General features: G+C 39.1%; 2 protein-coding genes across 2 annotated transcripts; both read left to right on the top strand.

Moving 5' to 3' along the window:
- The first annotated feature begins 1448 nt into the window (after positions 1–1448).
- On the top strand, positions 1449–4462 carry LOC111558674 (forkhead box protein D1-like). The gene is made up of 3 exons (XM_023248962.2): positions 1449–1475; positions 3801–4349; positions 4454–4462. Exons 1-3 carry the CDS (start codon positions 1449–1451, stop codon positions 4460–4462), a joined length of 585 nt encoding a protein of 194 aa, XP_023104730.2.
- Positions 4463–4523: 61 nt separating this feature from the next.
- Positions 4524–5601, top strand: PABPC1L2B (poly(A) binding protein cytoplasmic 1 like 2B). The gene has a single exon (XM_011280019.4). It carries the CDS (start codon positions 4680–4682, stop codon positions 5280–5282), a length of 603 nt encoding a protein of 200 aa, XP_011278321.3. The 5' UTR covers positions 4524–4679; the 3' UTR covers positions 5283–5601.
- Positions 5602–25369: the final 19768 nt, after the last annotated feature.

Genomic DNA, 25369 nt, shown 5'->3' with positions numbered 1-25369 from the left:
ATAAACGTGCTTCTGCGTATGTCCTGATGTCCTGGGACTCTTATTTCTGTAGGCCGGATTCCTACTCCATCCCTGCCCCACACATCTGTCTTCCTTAACATTTCACTTTATAAGGATCCAAAGACCGTTTGCTAAATGTGTTGTATTTATTCAAGACAATATAATAATCATTGTTGTGATTTGCTAAATAACAAGGGCACATCCAAACACTTTCCAATTCTTCATAAATAAAAGCCTAAGGCTGCTTTTTTGTTGGCCTGTGTCTCATAATTATTTTCATTTGTAGGAATTTGGGGGGCAGTGTGAATTGACAGAAACAATTTCCCTACCCCAAAATACAGTTATGTGTTCATTGTCTTTTCCCTGGGCATCCTTCCTATAGCTATGCCAATGAGAAATTCATGGGAAGAGACTTCTTTATGTAGATCACTGTTTTTGGTCTTTTTATTCATTTTTGTACGTGGAGTTGATCTGTCCCTCTCCCCATTGGTACCCCCATCCCCTACCTTCTTCCGTTCTTTTCTACTCTTTTCCCCTGCTCTCTGAACTGCATCCCCACCCCTTTCTATTTCTTCCTCCTGATAGGAAGAAGGAAGTGAGCCATATGAAATGGAAGACCAGTGCCGGCTCCAAACACTCTTGAAATGTCTCTGTATCTGAACCTATCTGCTTTTAAAGCTCTATTGAGAAATAAACAGAAAGAGAAGCTAAACCCTAGCAACCAAAGTCTTTGCTGTGCCTCTTTAAACCAACCCCCATGCACGTGCAGTGAAAACAGGACCTGAGTGAGGACACTGAGGCTGGACCATGCAAGTCAGGTTTGGGGCCAGCCCTTTTACCACCCAGTCCTTCTCAAACTCTTCCCCTGGCTTATCATCCTCAACTGAACTTCTAAATGTTGGCATGTCTCAGGGAATAGTCTTGCACCTTCTTCCCTTCTAGCCCTGTTCCTGTTGCTGGAGGCTCAGGGGTCTAGGGATTGTCTTCAGGTTTGACAGGCTTGGGGATTTGCTGGACATAGCATGACTTCTTCAAACCTCTTTGTCCTGCGTTCTTACTGATTTCTGTTGGCTCTGTGGGCCAAACTGTAATCAAAGCTAGAGGAAGAGATATTGTGGAGCCCTGGTCCTTCAGTTGGTCCCACTTGACATTTCTGTCTCCTAACAACGGGTGGAGAAGTTGTTCTTGTCACCTGCATATCCCCTACCCCCCAGCAATCATGGCTTCCCCACTTGGCCTCTGCCTCCTCGGGCCCCTCTTGGATGGCCACCTGGAATGGTGAGGCACAGCTCATCTGCCTCCTGCCTACAAGCAACCTAGATAGACCTCCAAGAGATGGCTCTTAACAGCAGTGACAGTGATCACCTTGGCCAAACATCGGCTGTACAGCGTGTTTTTCCTACGCCTCTGTTCTTTTCCTTTGTTCACACTAGCCTTGTCTAGGGGCGATGGGCTGGATTTTGCAAGCTGGCAAGGTATATGTCTGTGTGTCTGCTTCTCAGCCACCTTGGGATGATTTCTTGCCAGCACTGGGAAAGTTCGCACTGCCTCACACCCCACAGTGACTCGGTCAGTTCCGAAGGCTCAGGGTTGTTCTGTCATGTGCAACTGCCTAGGTCCAGCTAACGCTGCCACCACAGAAAACGGCTTTATTTACCCAAAGAATGTGGATGGGCAGGAATGAGGGGGAGGAGACAATATGTGCTGGGCAGATGAAATCCCATGGCCACCATAGTCCAATCACATAGCGGCACCTATAGCCCTCCGCTGGCATTCTGTTATTTGTATGGGCAGCCTGAGCTTTAGTGGAGTGAGATGTCCTGAGGGAAGGCACTGTGGTTCAATCGTTTTTATATCTGACCCCAAAGCCCACACAGTTCAATGCCTGGCTCACAGTAAGTGAGAAACTCCTATTTATGGGGGAAAGGGGAGACAGAGAGAATGGTTGTTGTATCTCTTCTGGAACTGGTCACATCTGACTGTCTTCTTTTCGTTCTCTCATCTCTGTCTTAGTTGTGTGTAGGGGAAGGCACATGCACACTTATATGTGCATTGATGGGTTGTTTTTGCCCAGCTTTATTGAGCTATAATTGACATATAGCGTTGTATGAGGTTAAGGTGTACAACACAATAATTAGATGATAGATAGATAGATAGATAGAGATATGAACGATAAGTTTAGTTAACATCTGTCACCTCACAGTTACACATTTTTTTCTGGTAATGAAAACTTTTAAGATCTACTCTCTTAACTGATTTCTGTATTGATGTTTATTTTGTACTCTGAGGATCCAATCACACCCACTGATTGCCTCCTTGAACGTGCTGAGTGGTGCCCATGGACTTGGGTGCAGAGTCCAAGCACCTTAGCTTGCTTTTCAGGGCTCCACACCTTCTAGCTCCATCTTCTGCCATATGCTCTCGGAGACCATGAGCTCTGCCCACACCAGATTATTAGGCATGACCAGAAGTGCCTTTGTGTGTGCTAGCATGCCACAGGGCCTTGTGCACAATCAGATTCCTCTGTTTGGAATGTCTTCCTTCCTGTCTCGACATTGGTTCACATTGGGGGTTTCATCTTCTGTGCAGCCTCACTTGACTCCTACCAGGAAGAGTTAGTGGCAGGGCCCTCCTTTCTGGAGCAAGTGGGACCCTAGCTTCTGTTATACTCTACTCTCATGGTTGCTCACTTGTCTATCCCCTCAGCATTTGGCCCCCTGTGGCCTCTCTGTTCCCACAACACACACAGCTCACCTTTTCTCACCCCACCCCACACCTCCAATATATCAACACTCACTGCTCACTTATCACATGGCCTGTCCCTTAGTTCCCAGTGCCAAGTACTTGATAAGGCTTTCACAAATATTACCTGATGAAGTGGCACCAGGCACCTCATTCTAGAGATTTTGGGTTTTGGTTTTGTTTTGAACATGGATGTGCATTTCTTGATTCATGTTAGTAACCTTAGCACCTCGAAGGCAGAGCCAAGAATGAACAAGTGCTTGGCTCTGGACCAGGCCCTGTCCCCAGCCCAGGGTATCATTGAGGACTGCACTAAGGACAGGGTGTTCTCGATTCCCCCACTGTCAGGCCGCACGTATTGAGGCTGGGTGTGTGGGAGGAACTGGGGAGGGGATGTGTGGAAGAACCCCATGTCCCTAGTTCTCCTGTAATCTGGAGCAGGGACAGGGTTTCCCACCCAGACTGTCCATTACCAAGGACAAGCCCCAAACCAGCTTATGTGTCCTGCTTGCCAGACCCTTGTATCCCTAGACACCAGCACAAGCTCCATAAATATTTGTGGCATGGCATTATCAATGGATGAATACATGTCCTTGTGTTCTTTATTCCCTCTTTTGCAAGTGTTGCAGACGAGGGAAAGAGTTGGAAAAGGGGGAGGGATCTCTGAGAAAATGGGTCAGCAGGCTGCAGGGGGAGCTTGCCCCACTGGCCCCAGGTCCTGCTCAGAATAGGTGTTGTTTCCTTGGTGGCAGCGATGTTGCAAAGTGTGTATGAGGTGAAGTGGGGAGAACCCTTGAATGTGAGAAAACCATTTTTCTCGGCTTTGTTTAGGCCGGGCAAGTGTATTCTCAATGCCAGCCACCCGTTCTTGCAAGGCACTTGATTGAATCATTTAGATGTTCTATGGGGGGTGTGTGGGGGGGGGGAGATAAAACAAAACCAACCCTCTAAATCTAAACCGTATTTCCCAGTCCACAGTGGAGCCCTTTCCCTGGCTTCCTCTTCATAAATATCCAGGAACCTGAGAGACTGAAGACTCTCCCCGCCCCCACCCCAAGCCTCAGGCTCCCGCTCCCATCCCCGCCCCCTCCCACCGCCTGCGGCCCCACAGCCCCGCAGCAGCCACAGGGGGAACCAAAGAGACAGAAGCCTTCCCAGCTGCCCGGACCACAGACGCCAACACCCCCCACCCCCCACCACACGCCGCCTTGCCCGCCCGCGCCCCGCACGCTAGCCCACGACCGAGAGGCGGCGGCAGCAGCAGGCTGCAGGCTGCGGTGACTCGCACCGGTGCGCTCCTCGCAGCGCTTGCTATCCCAAGTGACTCGGACTGGCCCCGGGTCCCCGGCCCCAGCTCCCGCTCGCGCCACCCGCCCTCCTGTCCTTTCGCGCCTCTCTACCCCCCAGCTCGCGGGAAGGGAGGTCGCGGCAGCGGCCTGGAGGCACCGGCGACCGTGGCGACAGCGGCGAAAGTGGCGGCGGCGGTGGCGGCAGCGGCTGCGGCGGCGGCGGAGGCTGCGGCGGCGACCGTGGCGGAGGCTGTGGCGGAGGCCTCCGTAGCGGAGGCGGAAGCAGAGGTGGAGGCTGAGGTGGAGGCCGAGGCCTCAGTAGAGGAGGCAGTGGCGGAGGGCACCCGGGGGGAGGTGGCGGCCGCCCTGGCAGAGGGGAAGGAGGCGGGGGCTGCCCTGGCGGCAGTGGTTGTGGAGGCTAGCGCGGCTGAAGCTGCCTGCGCCGCCGCCGCCGCCGCCGCCACTGCAGCAGCAGCAGCAGCAGCAGCAGCAGCAGCAGCAGCAGCGGAGGCTGCGGCGCCCTCCTTGGGGGAGGCGGACGCGGAGGGGGACGCGGAGGCGGCGGCGGCGGCGGCTGCAGCCGCGGATGCAGATGCAGATGCGGATGCGGAGACCAGCAGGGTCTCCGAGGGGAACCCAGACTTTCCTATGGCCTCGCTGTACGTGGGCGACCTGCACCCTGAAGTGACAGAAGCAATGCTCTACGAGAAGTTCAGCCCGGCCGGGCCCATCCTTTCCATCCGCATTTGCAGGGACAAGATCACCCGCCGCTCGTTGGGCTACGCGTACGTCAACTACCAGCAACCGGTGGACGCCAAGCGGGCCCTGGAAACCCTGAACTTTGATGTCATCAAGGGCAGGCCCGTGCGCATCATGTGGTCCCAGCGGGACCCCTCGCTCCGCAAGAGTGGGGTGGGCAACGTCTTCATCAAGAACCTGGGCAAGACCATCGACAACAAGGCGCTATACAACATCTTCTCGGCGTTTGGCAACATCCTCTCCTGCAAAGTGGCCTGCGACGAAAAGGGGCCCAAGGGCTACGGGTTTGTGCACTTCCAGAAGCAGGAGTCCGCAGAGCGGGCCATTGATGCGATGAATGGCATGTTCCTGAACTACCGCAAAATTTTCGTTGGGAGATTCAAGTCGCATAAAGAACGAGAAGCCGAAAGGGGAGCCTGGGCCAGGCAGTCCACCAGTGCTGACGTCAAGGATTTCGAGGAAGACACCGATGAGGAAGCCACCTTGCGATGAAGACATGCCAGGAGCCAGTCAGCCAGCAGAGCCAAATCTTGGCTCCCACCCGGTTTACAACTCCCCTCTTTGCCCCCTAACCCACCAGCAGTGTATTGTATTGTACTGGGAGTGCAGGTCTCTCTCCTCTCTCTCTCTCTCTCTCTCTCTCTCTCTCTCTCTCTCTCTCTCTCCTCTTCCCCCCTCTCTTCCTCTCTTCCTCTTTCCTTTCATCCCCTCCTCCTCCTCTTCCTCCCTCCTTCCTCTTCCTTCTGTCTTCCCCACCTCTCCCTTCCCCCCACACCCACCAAGGGCGTTGTGAATAATCTTGCTAATCTGTGCCACTTGATAGATTATAGGCTGCCTTTTCTCCTTGTGCTTTGGTTTAAAAAGCACTTCATTCTCGCTTCCTTCACTACACAGGTGATACAATTTCATGGTAGAAACATCAGAAAGGAGAAGGAAATCAGATGAGGGAAAACCCAGAGAGTAATTGTTCCCCATGATTCTACTACCCAGAGGCAACCACTTTTTCGTGTGCTGTTTTTCCAGGCTCTCCTCTCTCCCTCTTTCTCCCTCCCTCTCTTCCTCACTCCCCACCCCCACCTTCCCTTTTAACACCCTGTTATAGAATGGTTCGCGTGTGTGGTGTTTCTTAATCTGCTTCTTCAGAAACTAAAGCCAAACAAAACACAACCCATTGAACTTCTTTCCATGTTATTCAACAGGCTTCCTAAATGTCGTCTTCAGTGCCTGCAGAGTGTATCCATGGATCTTTAACTCTTCTGTAATCATTTCCGCATTGTTGGACATTCAGGTGGTGCCTAGTTCTTTCCTTGTGTTTAAACCCAACACTGCATACTCTGACGAATGAATCCTTCCTTGTCAAGCCAAATCTTCGCTAGCATACCGGATGGTCTTCTTAATTGTGGACGTGCAGGATCCACAATAAAATATCCTTGCAGGATATTTTAGAGACTTTTCCTGTGTGTTGCCAAATGGCCCCTTCATAAGCATTGTACTGATTTGCATTCATGCCAGCCAGCACAGCTAGTAAAAACAGTATGTCCATTCCCCCTGCATAGTCTCCTAGTCACTGTAATTGATGGGTGTGTGTGCTGGAGTGTGTGCGTTTTGGCCAGCTTGATGGGCTGCAAGTGGTATTTCACTGTTTTAGGTTATTTTGCTGGATTTAAATGCTCTTTATCACCCTCTTTTCCTTGTGCCCACTTACTGCCTTTTTGCCCATTGCCAGAAACATCATTCGGCTTTATTGCAGGAAAAAATTAAACTGCAGGCAACAGAAGAAAATTAATGTTCCCATAATGAATCTTAATGACCATCCATATCTTCCTGAAAAATTTCAACTATATGTCTGTAATCATCTCCAGAACTACCTGAAACATTTTTGCCTGTACCTCTTTAGTAGTTTTTTGCATTTATGTCATATATGTATATAAGAATGTATATACGGTTTTTATATATGCTTTTTCACACAAAAGTGTGTGTGTGTGTGTGTGTGTGTGTGTGTTTATACACACACCTCTTAATTTCAATTCATGTCATTAAAGTTACTTAAAAATATTTCCTCGGGGCTCCTGGGTGGCTCAGTCAGTTAAGCGTCTGGCTCTTGATTTCGGCTCAGGTCATGATCTAACAGTTCATGAGTTTGAGCCCCACATCTGGCTGTGTGCTGACAGAGCAAAGCCTGCCTGGGAATCTCTCTCTCTCTCTCTGTCCCTCCTCCTCACTCTCTTCTCCTTCTCAAAATAAACAAATAAACTTAAAATAAAACATTTAAAAAGATTTTATCTGCCTCTTAATATTCCACTGAATCAATGCCTCAGTAGATGAATAGATACATTAGGCATACCTACATTTATATCCACGTCTGTATGTCTGTGTTGGTGTGCATGTGTGTACATACATTTTTAATACTTCATAATGTTTGAACATCTAGATTGGTACTCGTTTTTCTTTATCCCAAGTTGCCAAATTCATCACAGTGCACAAGTTTTGCTAACATTCCAGATATTTTCCTGAAAATAAAAACGTTGCTGAAAGAAACACTGAATTGTCAAAGGATATGGGCTGACCTTGTAAGGTGAACCAGTATTATAACAGGACCTAGATATCTGTATTTTTTCTGCTCTTGGTATTGCAATCATTTCTGTATTTCCCCAATATTTTATCAGGGAAACAGTAGCATTTGTTTTTATTTATGTTAAACATTTTAATACAAATTGTACATGATTATAATAGAAAATATTTTTTCAAAAATGTTAATGTAACATAATAAAGTAAAAATTCAAATACCATTCCTAATATCACTACTTGACAACATAGATTCTTAATAAATAGAAATCTACACACCTTTATAATACAATATGCACTTTTCCATTGGAGGGTATTTTCATTATAACAGTTTTCTGGGACAATATTTCTAAATCATTAAATATTCTCTTAATTCTGTTGTTAATGTAATATTTCATCATAGGGATGAGCTAGAATTTCTATAACCAGTCTTCCTTGGGGTATGTTTAAAATGGTTCTGGGGCACCTGGGTAGCTCAATTGGTTAAGCGTCTGACTTCAGCTTAGGTCATGATCTCACAGTTTGTGGTTTCAAGCCCCGCGTCGGGCTCTGTGCTGACAGCTGAGAGCCTGGAGCCTGCTTCAGATTCCGTGTCTTCCTCTCTCTCTGCCCCTACCCAATTCATGCTCTCTCTCTCTCTCTCTCTCTCTCTCTCTCAAAAACAAACATTAAAAATTTTTTTTAATGGTTCTGACTTGCACTTGAATATCTTGGAACATTTTATTGCTTTCTATTCCTACTATAGGAATTTCAGAATGATAGATATGGACATGTCAAATGTTTTTGTTGTTTTTTGCCAGATGTTTTTCCCTTAATGTTTATATTAACCAGTATTGTAAAAGAGAGCACATATCTCTCCCCAGCTTCTTAAATTGGTCAAAAAGTTTTGCTTTAACTTTTGTAATCTTGAAATCAATTGCACATTTTTTCTTTTATTACTTCATTTTACAAGTGCATTTTTAAAACATGAGATTAAGCACATTAAAATATATGTAAGAAGAAGTTGAGGCATATTTTATATACCTTTACAAATTATCCATTCATAAGCATTTTATTTTTTAAATTTTTATTTTAAATACAGTTAGTTAACATACAGTGTTATATTAGTTTCAAGTGTACAATATAGTGATTCAAAACACTTCCATACAACACCTGGTGCTCATCACTACAAGTGTCCTTCTTAATCCCCACCACTTATTTCACGATTCCCCCACCTACCTCCCCTCTTGTAACCATCAGTTTGTTCTCTGTAGTTCAGAGTCTGTTTCTTGGTTTGTCTCTCTCTCTTTTTTTTCCCTTTAGTTAGTTGTTTTGTTTCTTAAATTCCACATATGAGAGAGATCATATGATATTTGTCTTTCTCTGGTTGACTTAGTACACTTAGCATTATACTCTCTAGCTTCATGCATGTCATTGCAAATTGCAAGATTTCATTCTTTTTATGGCTGAATAATATTCTATGGTATGTATACACACACACACACACACACACACACACACACACACACCCCACATCTTCTTTATCTAGTCATCAATTGATGGACATTTGGGCTGCCTCCATATATTGGCTATTGTAAATAATATCCCTTTGAAGTAGTGTTTTTGTACTCTTGGGTAAATACCCAGTGGTGCAATTCCTGGTTCATAGGGTAGTTCTATTTTTAACTTTTTGAGGAACCTCCATGCTGTTTTTCACAGTGGCTACACTTGTTTGCATTCCTATCAACTATGAACAAAGGTTCCTTTTTCTCCACATCCTTGCTAACACCTGTAGTTTCTTGTGTTGTTGATTTTAGCCATTCTGACAGGTATGAGGTGATTTCTCATTGTAGTTGTGATTTGCATTTCCCTAATGATGAGTGATGTTGAGCATCTTTTCATCTGTCAACTGGCCATGTATGTCTTCTTTGCAGAAATGTTATTCATGTCTTCTGCCCATTTTAAATTAGATTATTTGGTTTTATGGTGTTTAATTGTGTTAGTTCTTTATATATTTGGAAACTAACCCTTTATTGGTTATGTCATTTGCAAATATCTTCTCCCATTCCATAGGCTGCTTTTTAGTTTTGTTGATTGGTTCCTTTGCTGCACAGAAGCTTTTTATTTTGATGTAGTCCCAATACTTCATTTTTTTTGGCTTTTGCTTCCCTTGCTTCGGGAGACCTATCTAGGAAAAAAGTTATGGCTGAAGTCAGAGAAATTACTGCCTATGCTCTCATCTAGGATTTTTATGGTTTCAGGTTTCACATTTAAGTCCCTAATCCATTTGGAGTTTATTTTTGTATATGGTGTTCGAAGGTGGTACAGTTTCATTTTATGTGTAGCTCTCCAATTTTCCCAGGATCATTTATTGAAGAGACTGTCTTCTCCACTGTATATTCTTGCCTCTTCTATCATAGATTAATTGACCACATAAGTGTGGGTTTATTTCTGGTGTCTCCATTCTGCTCCATTGATCTATGTATCTATTTTGTGTTAGTATTTTTGTGTTTTGGTTATACTACAGTTTTGTAGCATATCTTGAAATCTGGTATTGTGATAGTTTTGTTCTTCTTTTTTCAAGATTCCTTTGGCTATTTGGGGTCTTTTGTGGTTCCATACAAATTTTAGTATTATTTGTTCTAGTTTTGTGAAAAATTCTGTTGGTATTTAAAAAAGGATTACATAGAATCTTTAGATTTCCCTGGGTAATGTGGCCATTTTCACAATATTAATTCTTCCAATCCATGATCATGGAATATCTTTCCATTTGTTAGTGTCATCTTTTCTTTTATCAGTGTTTTATAGCTTTTTGTACAATGGCTCTTATCCTCTTTGGTTAAATTTATTCCTAGGTATTTTATTATTTTTGGTGCAATTGTGAATGGTGTTGTTTTTTTCTCTTTTAATTTATCATTGTTTATAGAAACAGTGCCAATTTCTGAGTATCAATTTTGTATCTTGCCACCTTTCTGAATTTGTTCATTACTTCTAATAGTTTTTCAGTTGAGTCTTTGGGATATTTTATGTGTATTATCATGTTATCTTCAAATAGTGACAGTTTCTTTCTCTTTACCGATATAGATACTTCTTATTTCTTCTTCTTGTCTGACCGCTGTGGCTAGGACTTCCCATACTGTTTTGAATAAAAGTGGTGAAAGTGGAAATTCCTGATCTTAGAGGAGAATCTCAGTTTTCACCATTGAATATGATTTTAGCTGTGGGTTTTCATATATGGCCTTTACTATGTTGAGGTATGTTCCCTCTAACTACACTTTGTTGAGAGTTTTTATCATAAATGTATGATGAATTTGGTCAAATGCCTTTTCTAGATCTATTGAGATAATCATAGCATTTTTATCCTCTACTTTGTTGATGTTGTGTTTGATGTTGATTGATTTGCAAATATTGAACAATTCTTTCATCCCCAGAATAAATCCCACTGATTGTGGTGAATGAGCTTTTAAGTGTATTGTATGTGATTGCCAATATTTTGAGAATTTTTGCCCATCAACTGTGTTCATCATGGATATTGGCCTATAATTTTTGTGTGTGTCTTGTCTCGTTTTGGTATCAGCGTAAAGATGGTCTCATAGAATGAATTTGGAACGTTTCTTTCTTTTTCTAATTTTTTGGAATTGTTTGAGGAGAATAGGTATTTACTCTTCTTTAGATGTTTGGCAGAATTTACCTGTCAATCCACATGGTCTTGGAAATTTATTTATTTATTTATTCAATTGTTTATTACTAATTCAATTTTGTTACTTTTAATTGATCTATTTAGATTGTCTATTTCTTCCTGGTTCAGTTTTGAAAGATTGTATGTTTCTTGGAATTCATCCATTTCTTCTGGATTGTTTGGTTTGTTGGCATATACTTTTTCATGGTATTCTCTTACAAACCTTTGTATTTCTGTGATGTCAGTTGTTACTTCTCTTTCATTTCTGACTTTATTTATTTGGGTACTTTCTCTTTATTCTTGATGAATCTGGCTAAGAGTTTGTTAATTTTATTTAACTTTTTAAAGAATTCATTCTTGGTTTCATTGATTTTTTCCTATTGTTTTTTTAAGATTCTATGTCATTTATTTCTGCTCTGATCTTTATGAATTCCTTTCTTCTACTCACCTTAGACTTTGTTTTTCTTCTTGTTCTAGTTCATTTAGGTTTACAGTTAGATTGTTTATTTGAGTTTTTTCTTGATTCTTGAGGTAGGCCTGTATTGTACTTCCCTCTTAGAACTGTTTTGATGTGTCCCAAAGATATTGGACCATTGTGTTTTCATTTTTCTTTGTCTCCATGTATTTTTTAAATTTCTTCTTTGATTGCTTCATTGGCCCATTGGTTATTTAGCATCATTTTGTTTAGTCTCCACATTTTTGTGTTTTTTTTTTCCAGTTTTTATCTTGTAATGTATTTCTAGTTTCATATGTTGGGATTGGAAATGATGCATTGTATGATTTCTATCTTCTTAAATTCATTGAGGTTTATTTTATGGCCTAATATGTAATCTATTCTGGAGAACATTACATGTGCACTTAAAAGAATGAGTATTCAATTTCTTTTGGATGGGATGTTCTGTGTATAACTGTTATGTCCATCTGGTCTAATGTGTCATTCAAAGCCACTGTTTCCTTGTTGATTTTCTGTCTGGATGATTTATACATTGGTGTAAGTGGGGTGTTAATGTCCCCTACTATTGTATTATCATTGATTTCTTTATGTCTGTTAATATTTGCTTTATGTATTTAGGTAGTCCAGTGTTGGGTTCACATATAACAATTATATCCTCTTGTTGGATTGATCTCTTTATCATTATATAATGCCCTTCTCTGTCTCATCTTACAGTCTTTGTTTTAAAGTCTATTTTGTCTGATATAAATATTGCTACCCAGCTTTTTGTTTTGTTTTGTTTGGCTTCCATTTGCATGGTGAATGTTTTTCCATCTCTTCATTTTCCAAATGAATGTGTCTTTAGGTCTGAGATGAGTCTCTTATAGGCAGCATATAGGCGGGTCTCGATTCTTGTCCATTCCACCACCCTATGTCTTTTTATTGGAGCATTTTGGCCATTTACATTTAAAGTGATTATTGATAAGTATGCACTTACTGCCATTTTGTTGTTTTCTGTAGTTCTTCTTTTCTCCTTTCTTCTCTTGCTGTCTTTATTTGTGACTGATGAATTTTTATAGTGTTATGTTTGACTTTCTTTTTATTTTTATCTATTATAGATTTTTGGTTTCTGGTTCCCATAGGTTTCATATATACCATCTTAAGTAAATAGCAGTCTATATTAAATTGATGGCTGTTTAAGTTTAAACGCATTCTATAAAGAAAAAAAAGACAAAAAAAATCTTTCTTCTTTTTCCTTTTCTCTTCCCTTTTTACTCCCTCCTCCATGTTTTATATATATGTGTCATATTTTACATCTTTTTATTCATAATTTTCTTATGACTAATTATGGCCATTTCTTTTCCACTTAAAGAAGTTCCTTTAACATTTCTTATAAGGCTCAATTAGTGATAATAAAATCCTTTACCTTTTGTTTGTCTGGGAAACTATCTTTTTTTCAAATTTGAATGATAAACTTTCAGTGTAGAGTATTCTTGGTTGTAAACGTTTTACTTTTTTTTTTTGGATTTTTCATATTTCTACAAATTGTTCTCTTTTTATTCTCTTCCAAATTTTTATTTAAATTGTAATTATGTAGGTTTTTTACTATTAGCACTTTGATTTTTATTTGTTTTCAAATGTTCTTTTATTCAAATAACATTTTTTTAAATTAGAAAAGTATTATGGCTGAGCACCTGGGTGGATCAGTCAGGTAAGTGTACAATTCTTGATTTTGGCATAGGTCATGATCTTGTGTTTCATGAGTTTGAGCCCCACACCAGACTCTTCACTGACACTGTGGAGCCTGCTTGGGATTCTCTCTCTACCCCTCTCACTACCCTTTCTGTGTGTTCTCACTCTCTCTAAAAATAAATAAATAAACTTAATTTTTTTTTCAGGTATTATGGCTTTTTTTTGACAGAAAAAGTTGGATTTATTGATTCCGACCGCTACACAGTAAATTTCAGGTTATTTTTATTTAGTTTCAAGTTAGTTAACATATAGAAGAGTATTGGTTTCAGGAGTAGAATTTAGTGATTCCTCACTTACATATAATACACAGTGCTCATCGCAACAAGTGCTTCTTTAATGCCCACCATCCATTTATCCCATCCCTCCCATCTCCCCTCCATCAACCCTCAGTTAAAACTTCGAATATATCAGGCCACTTCCTTCTGGCTTTAAAGTTTCTGCTGAAAAATTAGCTGACAGCCTCATAGGTTTTCCCTTGAAGGTAACTTTTCTCTCTTGCTACTTTTAAGATTCTCTCTTTATCTTTAACACTTGATATCTTTATTATGTATCATGGTGTGGGTCTCCTCGGATTCAACTTGTTTGGAACTCTCTGTATTTCTTGGACTTGGATGTCTATTTCCTTCCCAGGGTTAGGAAAGTTTCTAGTCATTATTTTTCAAATAAGTTTTCTCTCTGTCTCTCTCTGTCTCTCTCTCTCTCTTCTTCTTCTTCTTCTTCTTCTACCCCTAAATGCAAATGTTTTTTTATTTGATGCAGTCCAAGAAATATCTTAATCAATTCTCATTTTTTTTAAAAATTATTTTATCTTTTTGCTGTTTTGCTTCTGTGCTTTCTATTACCCTATCTTCCAGATTGCTATTACTTCTTCTGCATCTTTTAATCTGTTGGTTTCCTCTAGTTGTTTCTTATTATGTAAGTTATTGTACTCTTCAACTCCACTTGGTTCTTTTTAATATTTTCTATCTCTTTATTGAAGGTCTCAGTGAGTTCTTTCACTGTTTTCTCCAGCCTGGTATCTTTATAATCTTTAGTTTAAATTCTTTATCAGGCATATTGCTTACCTGTGTTTCATTTAGTTATTTTTCTGCTGTGTTTTCTTGTTATTTCTTTTTTTAAAAGCAATTAAAAGAGATTGATTGATTTTTGCTCTTTATGGTTTTACTTTTATTCCAGTTATCATAGTGTAATATTAGTTTCATTTGTACAATATAGTGATTCACCACTTCATACAACACCCAGTGCTCAACACATAAGTACACTCCTTTATTTCCATCACCTTTTTTTTATTGTTGTTTCAACTTTTTATCTAAATTCTCATTAGTTAAGATATAGTATAGCATTGGTTTTAGCAGTAGAATTTAGTGATTTGTCACTTAAATATAACACCCAGTGCTCAACACAAGTGCCCTCCTTAATACCCATCACCCATTTAGCCATGCCCTGTTCACCTCCCCTCCAGCTGCTCTCAATTTGTTCTCTATAGTTAAGAGTCTCTTATGGTTTGCTCCCCTCTCTTTTTTTCTCTCTTTCCTTATGTTCATCTGTTTTGTTTCTTAAATTCCACACATAAGTGAAATCATATGGTATTTTTCTTTCTCTGACTGACTTACTTCACTTAGTATAATGCACTCTAGCTCCATCCATGTAATTTCAAATGGCAAGATATCATTCTTTTTGATGGCTGAGTAATATCCCATTATACACACACACACACACACACACACACACACACACCACATCTTATTTACTTATTCATCGGTCAATGGACTTTTGGGCTCTTTACATAATTTGGCTATTGTTGATAATGCTGCTATAATCATCAGGGTGCATGTGCCCCTTTGAATCAGTATTTTTATATCCTTTGGGTAAATACATAGCAGTGCAAATTCTGGGACATAGAATAGTTCTATTTTTAACTTTGTGAATAACCTCCATACCATTTGCCAGAGTGGCTGCAACAATTTGCATTTCCACCAACAGTGTAAGATACTTCCTCTTTCTCTGCAACCTCGCCAATATCTGTCGTTTCCTGTGTTATTAATTTTAACCGTTCTGACAGGTGTGAGGTGGTCTCTCATTGTGGTTTTGAGGAAAATGGACAGTGACATGCAGAAGAATAAAACTGGTCCACTTTCTTATACCATGCACAAAAATAAATTCAAAATGGATGAAACTTAAAGGTGAGATGGAACCATCAAAACCCTAGGGGAGAACACAGGCAGAAACCTCTTTGACCTTGATTGCAGCAACTTCTTACTAGACATCTTTTAAGGTAAGGGAAACAAAAGCAAAAATAAACTATTGGGACTTGATCAAGATAAAAAGCTTCTGCACACTGAAGGAAACAATCAACAAAGCTAAAAGGCAACCTACAGAATGGGAGAAGATATTTTCAAATTACATATCTGATAAAGGGTTAGTATCTAAGATCTATAAAAATCTATCAAATTCAACACCCAAAAACAAAACAATTCAGTTAAGAAATGGACAGGGACACCTGGGTGTCTCAGTCAGTCAACTGGTTGTTTCTTGGTTTCAGGTCAAGTCATGATCTCATGGTCAATGAGTTCAAGCCCTGCATCAAGCTCTGTGCTCACAGTGTGGAATTTGTTTCAGGATCCTCTGTCTTCCTCTCTCTCTGCTCCTCCCCTGCTTGTTCTCTCTCTGTCTCTCTCTCAAAAATAAATAAACATTAAAAAATAAAAAAATTGGAAATTGATAGAAGACATGAATAGACCTTTTTCCAAAGAAGACCTCCAGATGGCTAACAGACACATGAAAAGATGCTCAACATCACTCATCATCAAGGAAATCGAATTCTTGTTTCTTTTAAAGAGTATTCCCCTGTCTCCACAGTTTGCTCTACTTTCTGTGTTTGTTTCTATGGGTTAGGAAGAATGGCTACTTCTAAACTTGGTGGAATGGTCTTGTGTATGGTGTTCTCTATATAGACTGTGCGTGCTTGGTGACTTTTTGGGTGGCTGGAGCTGGGCTCTATATACTTGTTACACTTTGAAACCACAGCCTTTTACAGAATGAAGAAATAATAGTAATAGCAATGAGGAAGAGGAAGAGGAAGAGAAAGAGGAAGAAGAAGAAGAAGAAGAAAAGAAGAAAAGATAATAAAAGCGAAAAAGAAAGAAAAGAAAAAAAGATCAAAAAATAAAAACAATACAATTTTATTATTAAAAATAATAAAATACATTTTTAAATTAAAAAATGTGACTTATTTCCTGTGCTCCAGCACCATGGGGTTTGGTGTGTGCTTGTGGACACTGGGATCACTGAGGTCACAAGCCTACTGTTACCCGGACCCTGTTTTGTCCTGAGCTTTTAACATGGAGGAAGAGAGTATCTCTGAAGCTCCTTGGCTTTTTTAACCATGGATTTTTTTTCTGTGTCCCAGCATGATGGGAACTGGTGTGGGCTTGCAGACCCTGGATTTACTAAGGTTGCAAGGTGACTGTGATTACCAGGCACACCTGTTATGGTGTTCAGACCCTGTCCAGTCTAAGCTTTTAAGGCAGAGTAGGAATGTAATCCCTGTCATTTTCCATTCCCTCTCACATGCAGAGAATTCCCACAGCTCCTTAGCTGTTTGGCAGAGTTCTAGTATTATCTCTTATATGCTAGTTACTTTTTTTGTTTTGTTTTTTGTTTTAAAATTTAATATCTCTTTGTAGTTTTTTTAATATAAAATTTATTGTCAAATTGGTTTCCATACAACACCCAGTGTTCATCTCAAATGTTACTTTTTAAAACCACAACTTTTTCTCTGTGTCCAAGGGCAGAGGAATCTATTTCCATTCCCTCAGTACTGTTCCTCCATACTGCCACTCACAGTGTTGAGGGTGGGGTGTTCCATTTGTTACCGTGCCTCCATCACACTTGCTTTTCTTTTGCCATTCTTTCAACTTTTGATTGTTTAGAAGCTGTTCAGTCAGCCCTCACTTCTACAGGAAGAATTGTTCTATAAATAGGTATAATGGTGTGTTTCATGGGGGAGGTGAGTTCAGGGTCTTCCTACATTGTCACCTTGGACCAGAGCCTATTTCTAAGTTTCCTATTTTATTTCACTGATCTATTTGCTTCCCCCACCCCCAATATCACACTGTCTTCATTACCATAGCTTTATACTATGTCTTGAATTCAGGTGATGTCAGTTCTTCAACTTTATTCATCTTAGATATTGTGTTGGCTGTTCTGGGTCTTTTGCCTCGCAGTACAAACTTTAGAATGTCAATATCCATCAAATAACTTGTTGGGGTTTTGATCATTGTCTAAGAAAGTTTTCTTGGCCCACTAGAGTTTCCAAGATAAGTCAATGAGATAGAACCAGGGATAATCTTTCCATTTTCTGGAAAATAAACCAGCATTCCTTTTTGGAGGTATCAATATGGGTGAGGAAGTTGTGGATTTTGGATTTTAAATATAATTTTCATTTGATAATTTTCTTGATAAACTTTGGTTACCAAGCCCATGGTTCCTACATATGTTGTTGGTAGGAAGGCAAACCAGTTTTGGTTTTTTTTAAATGTAAGCTTTATTCCCGATATAGTATTTGAACTCACAACTTCAAGATCAAGAGTTGCATACTCCACTGACTGAACCAGCCAGGCATCCCAAATCAGCTTTGAAAAGCATTTTTTTCTCTATTTTTATGCCATATGTTCAAATGAATAAAATTACATTAATTTATAGAAACTTTTCATCAGCCTGGATGCAGCACCTTTTCTTTTACCCCTATATTTGTTAACCCTATTCCTATTACCCAATTTTACATATAATTAATGTGTGTTCTTTCATGTCACTTTCTACGCCTTTTATTTAATCTATTATGGCCATATAAATAATAATATTGATATATGTTAAAACATTTAGTATATGGCAACAAATTGTACAATTCATTATAAAGGTTTTTATTAAACATTCTATTTTGAGATCTATTGATATTAATCAATTGTATTTAATTTCTTTAAACTCATTGCAATGTTTACTTATATAACTATAGCATATTTTTATATATTCTCACATAGATGGGCATCTTAGATTGTTTCCAACTTTTGCTTTTAATGTGAATACACAGCAATGAACACTTTTAAATATATTTCCTTGTAAGAGTGTCTAGAGTTGGAAATTTCTTTTTTTTAAAGTAGGCTCCATGCCCAGTGCTGAGCCCAACATGGGACTCAGACTCATGACCCTGAGATCATGACCTGAGCTGAGATCAAGAGTTGGATGCTCAACTGACTGAGCCACCCAGGCGCTCCTAGAGTGGGAATTTCTTTATTTTAGAATTTGTTTTCAAATTTACTCTATATACTGTCATAAAACTATTTTTTTATTTTAGTGTAGTTGTCACACTATGTTACATTAGTTTCAGATGTACAACATAGTGATTCAACAAGTTTATATATTATGGTATGCTCACCATAAGTGTAGCTACCATCTGTCACCATACAATGCTATTACAATATCGTTGACTATATTGCTTATGTTGTACTATATATTCCTATGACTTATTCCATAACTAGAAACCTGTATCTCCCACTCCCCCTTATTCTTTTTGCCCATCTCCTTTCCACCCTGTGGCAATCATTAGTTTGTTCTCTGTATTTACAAGTCTGATTTTACATCTGTTTGTTCATAATACTATTTTAAATTGCTGTACCAATTTACATTTCTACAAGATGGTCATGAGAAATTTTCTACAAAGTCTCCTCTACATTGTATGTTATTTTATTTATAATCTTGATAATCAGATAGGTAAAATGATATATATTTTTTCAGATCCAAATGTTGCCAAGAAGATCTTATTCTTCCTCTAATTTTTAGTCAACAACAAATTTTATCCTGTACAATTAAGACATTGTCAGTTTTAGTCCATGGAGATTATTTGTACCAGTAATGTTTAATGCAAATATTACATTCATTTATTAGTTAATCTATATGAAAATTGTAAGCAAATTAATAGAAAGAATTAAAGAGGAAGGGGTCAAATAAGGGAGAGACGATGAATAAAAGAAAGATAATAGATGAATCGAGAAAGCAAGAGAGAATGAGGAAAAGTAAGACCAAGAAAAAAAAACATAGAAAGACCAAGACAGTTCAACAAATATGAATACTCAAAACAGTAGGATAGTATTAAATAAAACTCAATAATGCTATATCTTCAAGCTTAATTATGATAATGTTTTTTGACAAGATAAATTCCTGAAGGGCTCTACCAGAATATCCCCATATTTCTTTATTTTGTTGTTTTTTTTTTACATTGATCTTCACTACAGTAGTAAGTAATTTGACACATCAATGAAGGATTTTCTACCTGACCGTATAACAACCAGTTAAAATATGTAATATTTAATATTATTTGCTCTACATGCTAAACAGCCAGAGATTGTTTATCAACATGACTGAAAATGGATGATACAGACATAGATATAGATGATACAGATATAGGTATACAAATATGTAAACATTTAAGTTCTATTCTCTTAGCAAATTTCAATTACACAATACAGTGCTATCAACTATAGTCACCATATTATACATTACCTCCTCAAACCATATTCATGTTATAGCTGAAAGTTTTTACCCTTTTACCAACTTCTCCCTTTACTCCCACTCCCAGCCCCTGGCAACCACTTTTCTAATCTCTGTTTCTCTGAGTTTGATAGTTTTTTCTTTTTAAGATTCCACTAATAAGTGATAAAATGCAGTATTCCATTTTCTGTCTAATTTATTTCACTTAGCATAATTCCTTCAAGGTCCATTCAAGTTATTGTTAATGGCAGGATTTTGTCCTTTCTCATTGCTGAATAATACTCTGGTGTGTGTGTGTGTGGATGTGTGTGTATATATATGTGTATATATATATATATATATGCACACATACGTATATATATATTACATCTTCTTTATCCATTTTTCTATTGACAGACACCTAGTTTGTTTTCATATCTTAGTTATTGTAAATAAAATGGCAATGTTCATGGGAGTGGGTAACACTCAAAAGATTATGATTTCATTTCTTAGGATATATTAGTGGAATAAGATTAAGATTACAGGATCATATGAGAGTTTGATTTTAATTTTTTGAGAAATTTCCATACTGTTTTCCATAATGACTGTAACAATTTACATTCTCACCAATAGTATACAGGGTTCACTTTACTCACATTCTCACCAACACTGTGTCTTGTCTTTTTGATGACAGCCATTCTAAGTTGTGTGAGGTGATAGTTCATTGTTTTGATTTGCATTTCCCTGATGATTAATGATATTGAGCATCTTTTCATGCACCAGTTGGTAATTTGTGTGTATTCTTTGGAAAACTGTTTAGTTTCTCTGCCCATTTTTAAATTGGATTACTTGATTTATTGCTATTGATTTGCATGAGTTCTTTATATTTTGGATATTAGCCCTTTGTCAGATATATAATTTGCAAACATATTTCCCATTCTTTATGTTTTCTTTTAATTTTATTGATGCTTTTTAAGAAATGTTTATTCATTCATTTTGAGAGAGAGAGAGAAAGAGAGAGAGAACAGGGGAGGGGCAGAGAGAGAGTAAGAGAGAATCCCGAGCAGGCTCCACACCATTCAGCACAGAGCCCAATGGAAGGCTTGATATCACAAACCATGAAATCACGACCTGAGCCGAAGTCAAGAGTCAGACACTTAACTGACTGAGCCACCCAGGTACCCCTCATTTTGTTGCTCTTATTTGCTATACAGTAGCTTTTTAGTTTGATGTAATCCAAAAGATCACTAATACCAAAGCCAAGGAGCTTACTCCCTATGTTTTCTTTTTAAAATGTTATAGTTTCAATCTCAAATTTGACTGTAATCCATTGAGAGTAAATTTTGGGGAGACAGTGGTTCAGTTTTATTATTTTACATCTGGCTGTCTAGTTTTCCCAACACCATTTGTTGAAGAGATTTCCCTTCCGCATTGTTTATTGACTGCTTTGTCATCAATTAATTCACCATATGTTTATGGGTTTATTTCTGGGCTCTTTACTCTGTTCCATTGATCTATCTGTCTGGTTGTATGTAAACACCATACTGTTTTTATTACTATAGCTTTGTAATAAATGTTCAAGTCAGAAAATGTGATGCCTTCAGCTTTTTCTTTCTCAAGATTGTTTTGGCTATCCATGGTCTTTGGTAGTTCCATACAAATTTTAGGATTATCTATTTTTGTAAACAATGACATTGGAATTTTGATAGGAATTGCATTAAATCTGTAGATGACTATGGGTGGTATGGACTTTTTAGCGATATTAACTCTTCCAATCCATGAGCACAGATATTTTTTATGTATTCGTGTTTTCTTAATTTTTTAATAATGCTTTATAGTTTCATTGTTAATTTAAATTTATTGATTTAAATTTATTGATTAAATCATTTCTTAGTATTTTATTCTTTTTATGCAACTGTAAATGGAATTGTTTTCTTAATTTCTCTTTCTGATTGTTCACTATTAGTGTGTAGATATGCAAGTGATTTTATATATTTTATATCCTATAACTTTAATAAATTCATTGATTACTTCTAATAGATTTTTGGTGGGATCTTCAGGGTTTTTTGCATATAATATCATGTCATCTGCAAATGGAGATAATTTTACTTCATTATTTATGATTTGGATGATTTTTGTTTCTTATTTTTTCTAATTGCTTTGGCTAAGACTTCCAGTGTTATGTTGAATAAAAGTGTCAAGAGTGGGGATCCTTTTTTTTTTCTTATTTCATAGGAAAAGATTTTAGCTGGTTATGGCCCAAGATGGCAACATAGGACTTTCTGAACTCACCTGTGGAATGAATCCACAGTTACTCATGAAGCAATTCCTTCTGATATAAATCCAGAAATTAGCTGAGTGATTCCTACACATCAGACAAACAAAAAAATGCCCACATCATTCCGCATTTAAATGAATAGGAAAAGCTGGTACATGCTCTTGTTATAAAACCCACCACCCATCCTATTGGGAGGGAACTCCCGCCTTCCATTTTTTCCCTGAGGAGCCAAGGTTTCACCTAAGTTCACATCTAGCACCCCAACTTGTTTTTAATTTTATTTTTTTAAATTTTCATCCAAATTAGTTAGCATATAGTGCAACAATGATTTCAGGAGTAGATTCCTTAATGCTCCTTACCCATTTAGTCCATCCCTCCTCCCACAACCCCTCCAGTAACCCTGTGTTTGTTCTCCATATTTAAGAGTCTCTTCTGTTTTGTCCACCTCCTTGTTTTTATATTATTTCTGCTTCCCTTCCCTTATGTTCATCTGTTCTGTGTCTTAAAGTCCTCATATGAGTGAAGTCATATGATGTTTGTCTTTCTCTGACTGACATTAGCATCCCAACTTTTAAGACTCTTACCTAAAAGGTGGGTCCCAAAATGCCAGCTCTACAAGTCAATGAGTCTTGTGTCCATGTGAACCACAAGACTAGGAAAGAAAGAAACAATTATTAAGGAGTTCAACAGGACTACTTGTGGCTATCTTTCCGGGTCTCAGCACAGAGAGAGCAGGCAAAAATTTGCATCTCTCAGTCTTTCCCTGAAAGATGCCTATTTGTATATTTTAAAAGCAACTGCCTGGGGCATCTGGGTGGCTCAGTCAGTTAAGCATCCGACTTTGGGTCGGGTAATGATCTCACGGTTTGTAGATTTGAGCCCCACGTCAGACTCTGTGCTGACAGCTCAGAGCCTGGAGCCTGCTTTGGATTCTGTGTCTCCCTCTCTCTCTCTCTGCCCCTCTTCCACTTGTTCTGTGTCTCTATCTATCAAAAATAAATAAAGGTAAAAAAAAATTAAAGCAACTGCCTGAGAGTCAGGCTTATAATTTAATATATATCTAGATGTTAACTGTGATCTTTGCTGGAGACCAGAGAAGGCAGCAGACACCACCCCTGCTTTCGCATGTGAGTCACCCCCAAAACTGCTGAATCTCTCTGGAAGCATTTTGTACACAAGTTTGGCACTCCACAATTTCTGGCTGCTTTCAAGTGATGGATCCTTAGATTGCCTTACTCTTATATCCAACAGGGATCACATTCATGATTCTGACAGCACTGGAGCAAACAAAGAAATAGGTCTTAGCTGGTTTTAGCCACTAAGGTTTGGCACAGAGGAAGCAAACAGAAATGCCCATCTCCCAATCTTTCCTTGAAAGAGGCCTATTGTTTCTTGATGGTCAGGCTTTTAATTTAGTATGCATCAAGAGGATTACTGTAACCTATCCTAGAGTTCAGGAAAGCCCTTCCCTATCCCTAAGGTGCACTCCATGTTACCACTATCTCCCTGGAAGGAGCTTATACACAAATCTCGGATCCCAGCCTTTGAGACTGACAGACAGGGACAGACCTCTGTATCCCCTGGCTGATAGCCAAGGAGTTTGCATTCACAAGTACCACAAGTGCCACAGGACTCTAACAAAAAATAAGCAGTTTTTATTGACCACAGGAGCACCCTATCCTCCCCTCCATGCTTACAAACCTTGGTCAAGTGTGGGGAAGGCAAACAAAAAGATCCATCTCTCAGTTTCTTCATGGAAGAGCTATAATTACATACTTTCCCAGCTTCTGCCTGAGGGTTCAGTTTCCAGTCTGTATCTAGATGCCAATTTCAATCATTCCCTGACAGGTCGTGGCACACCTTCAACTACTGGGAGGTACTAACAAAAAAGGCAGGTTAGACAATCATAAAGGTTTGAAAGACAACCAAGATTTCAGTCTGTGCTAATCAGTAATATTCATCTCCTATGTCAAGAACGGGAGATTTGGCTGTTTAATCTAATGCACAGAAACAAACACAGGGATTTAAAGAAAATGAAGAAAAAGAGGAATATGTTCTAAAAAACACACAAATAAACAAGAACAAAAAACAAGATAAAATTCCAGGAACAGACCTTAATGAAATGGAGATATGTGATTTACCTGATAGAGACTTCAAAATAATGGTCACAAAGATGGACACTGAGGTAAAAATCAAGAAAGTAAGAATTTTAGCACAGATATAGAAAATATAAGTATCAAACATAAATCACAGAGCTGTAGAATGGAATAACTCAATTGGAATATTCAAAATAGGTGTACAAGAACAGACTAGATCAAGTGGAAGAAAGGATTGGCAAACATGCAGATCAGGTAGCAGCATTCATCCAATTAGAGGGTCAAAAAGAAAAAAAAGAATGGGGTGCCTGGGTGGCTCAATCAGTTAAGCATCTGACTCTGGATTACAGCTCAGGTCATGACCTCACTCTTTGTGAGTTGGAGCCCCGCATCAAGGTCTGCATTGACAGTGTGGAGCTTGCTTGGGATTCTCTCTCTCTCTCTCTCTCTCTCTCTCAATAAATATATAAACTTAAGAAAAAAAAGAATGAAAAATAGTAAAGATAGCTTAAACACTTATGGAAAACCAGTAAAAGGACCAATATATGCATTATAGGGATCCTAAAAGAAAAGAGAGAAAATGACAGAAAGCTTAATCAAAGAAATGATGAGTCCCTACTTCCCTACTCTTGGGAAAGAAGCAGGCATCCAGATCCAGAAAGCACAGAGAGTTCCAAATAAGATGAATCCAAAAGGACACACATTAAGACATACTACAATGAAATTATCAAAAGTTATGTCTTTAAAGCAGCAAGATAAAAACAACTTGCTATGTGTAAGGTAATCCCCATAACTCTATCAGATGGTTTTTCATCATGCATATCACTCACATATTTATATTTTAACAATCATGAATTCACACTGAAAGCCGCAATCACAAATCAGTCCTCTTTTTCTAGTTTTCTAGTTTTTATTTAGCTATTCTTTCTTCCACAGTGAGAAACCTTGTTCCCTACAACGTTAACATATTTACTAATTTGCTCAATCCTTTGTTACATCTAAATATTTTCAGAGAGGAATCCTGGGAAGATGGCAGCCTAGGAGGACGCTGGGCTCACCATGCGTCCTGCTGATCACTTAGATTCCACCTACACCTGCCTAAATTCCCCAGAAAACCACCAGAAGACTGGCAGAATGGAGTCTCCTGAGCCAAGCACAGATGAGAGGCCCACAGAAGAGGGTAGGAAGGGCGGAGAGGCAGTGCGTGCTCCAAGGACTGGTGGGAAGGAGCCAGGGCGGAGGGGCGGCCCGCCAGCCAAGCAACCCCCAAGT

The sequence above is a fragment of the Felis catus genome, chromosome X (genome assembly GCF_018350175.1).
Source record: "Felis catus isolate Fca126 chromosome X, F.catus_Fca126_mat1.0, whole genome shotgun sequence".
Taxonomy (NCBI): Eukaryota; Metazoa; Chordata; class Mammalia; order Carnivora; family Felidae; genus Felis; species Felis catus.
The sequence above is the reverse complement of the archived record's forward strand: the minus strand, read 5'-3'. Positions and strand labels throughout refer to the sequence as shown.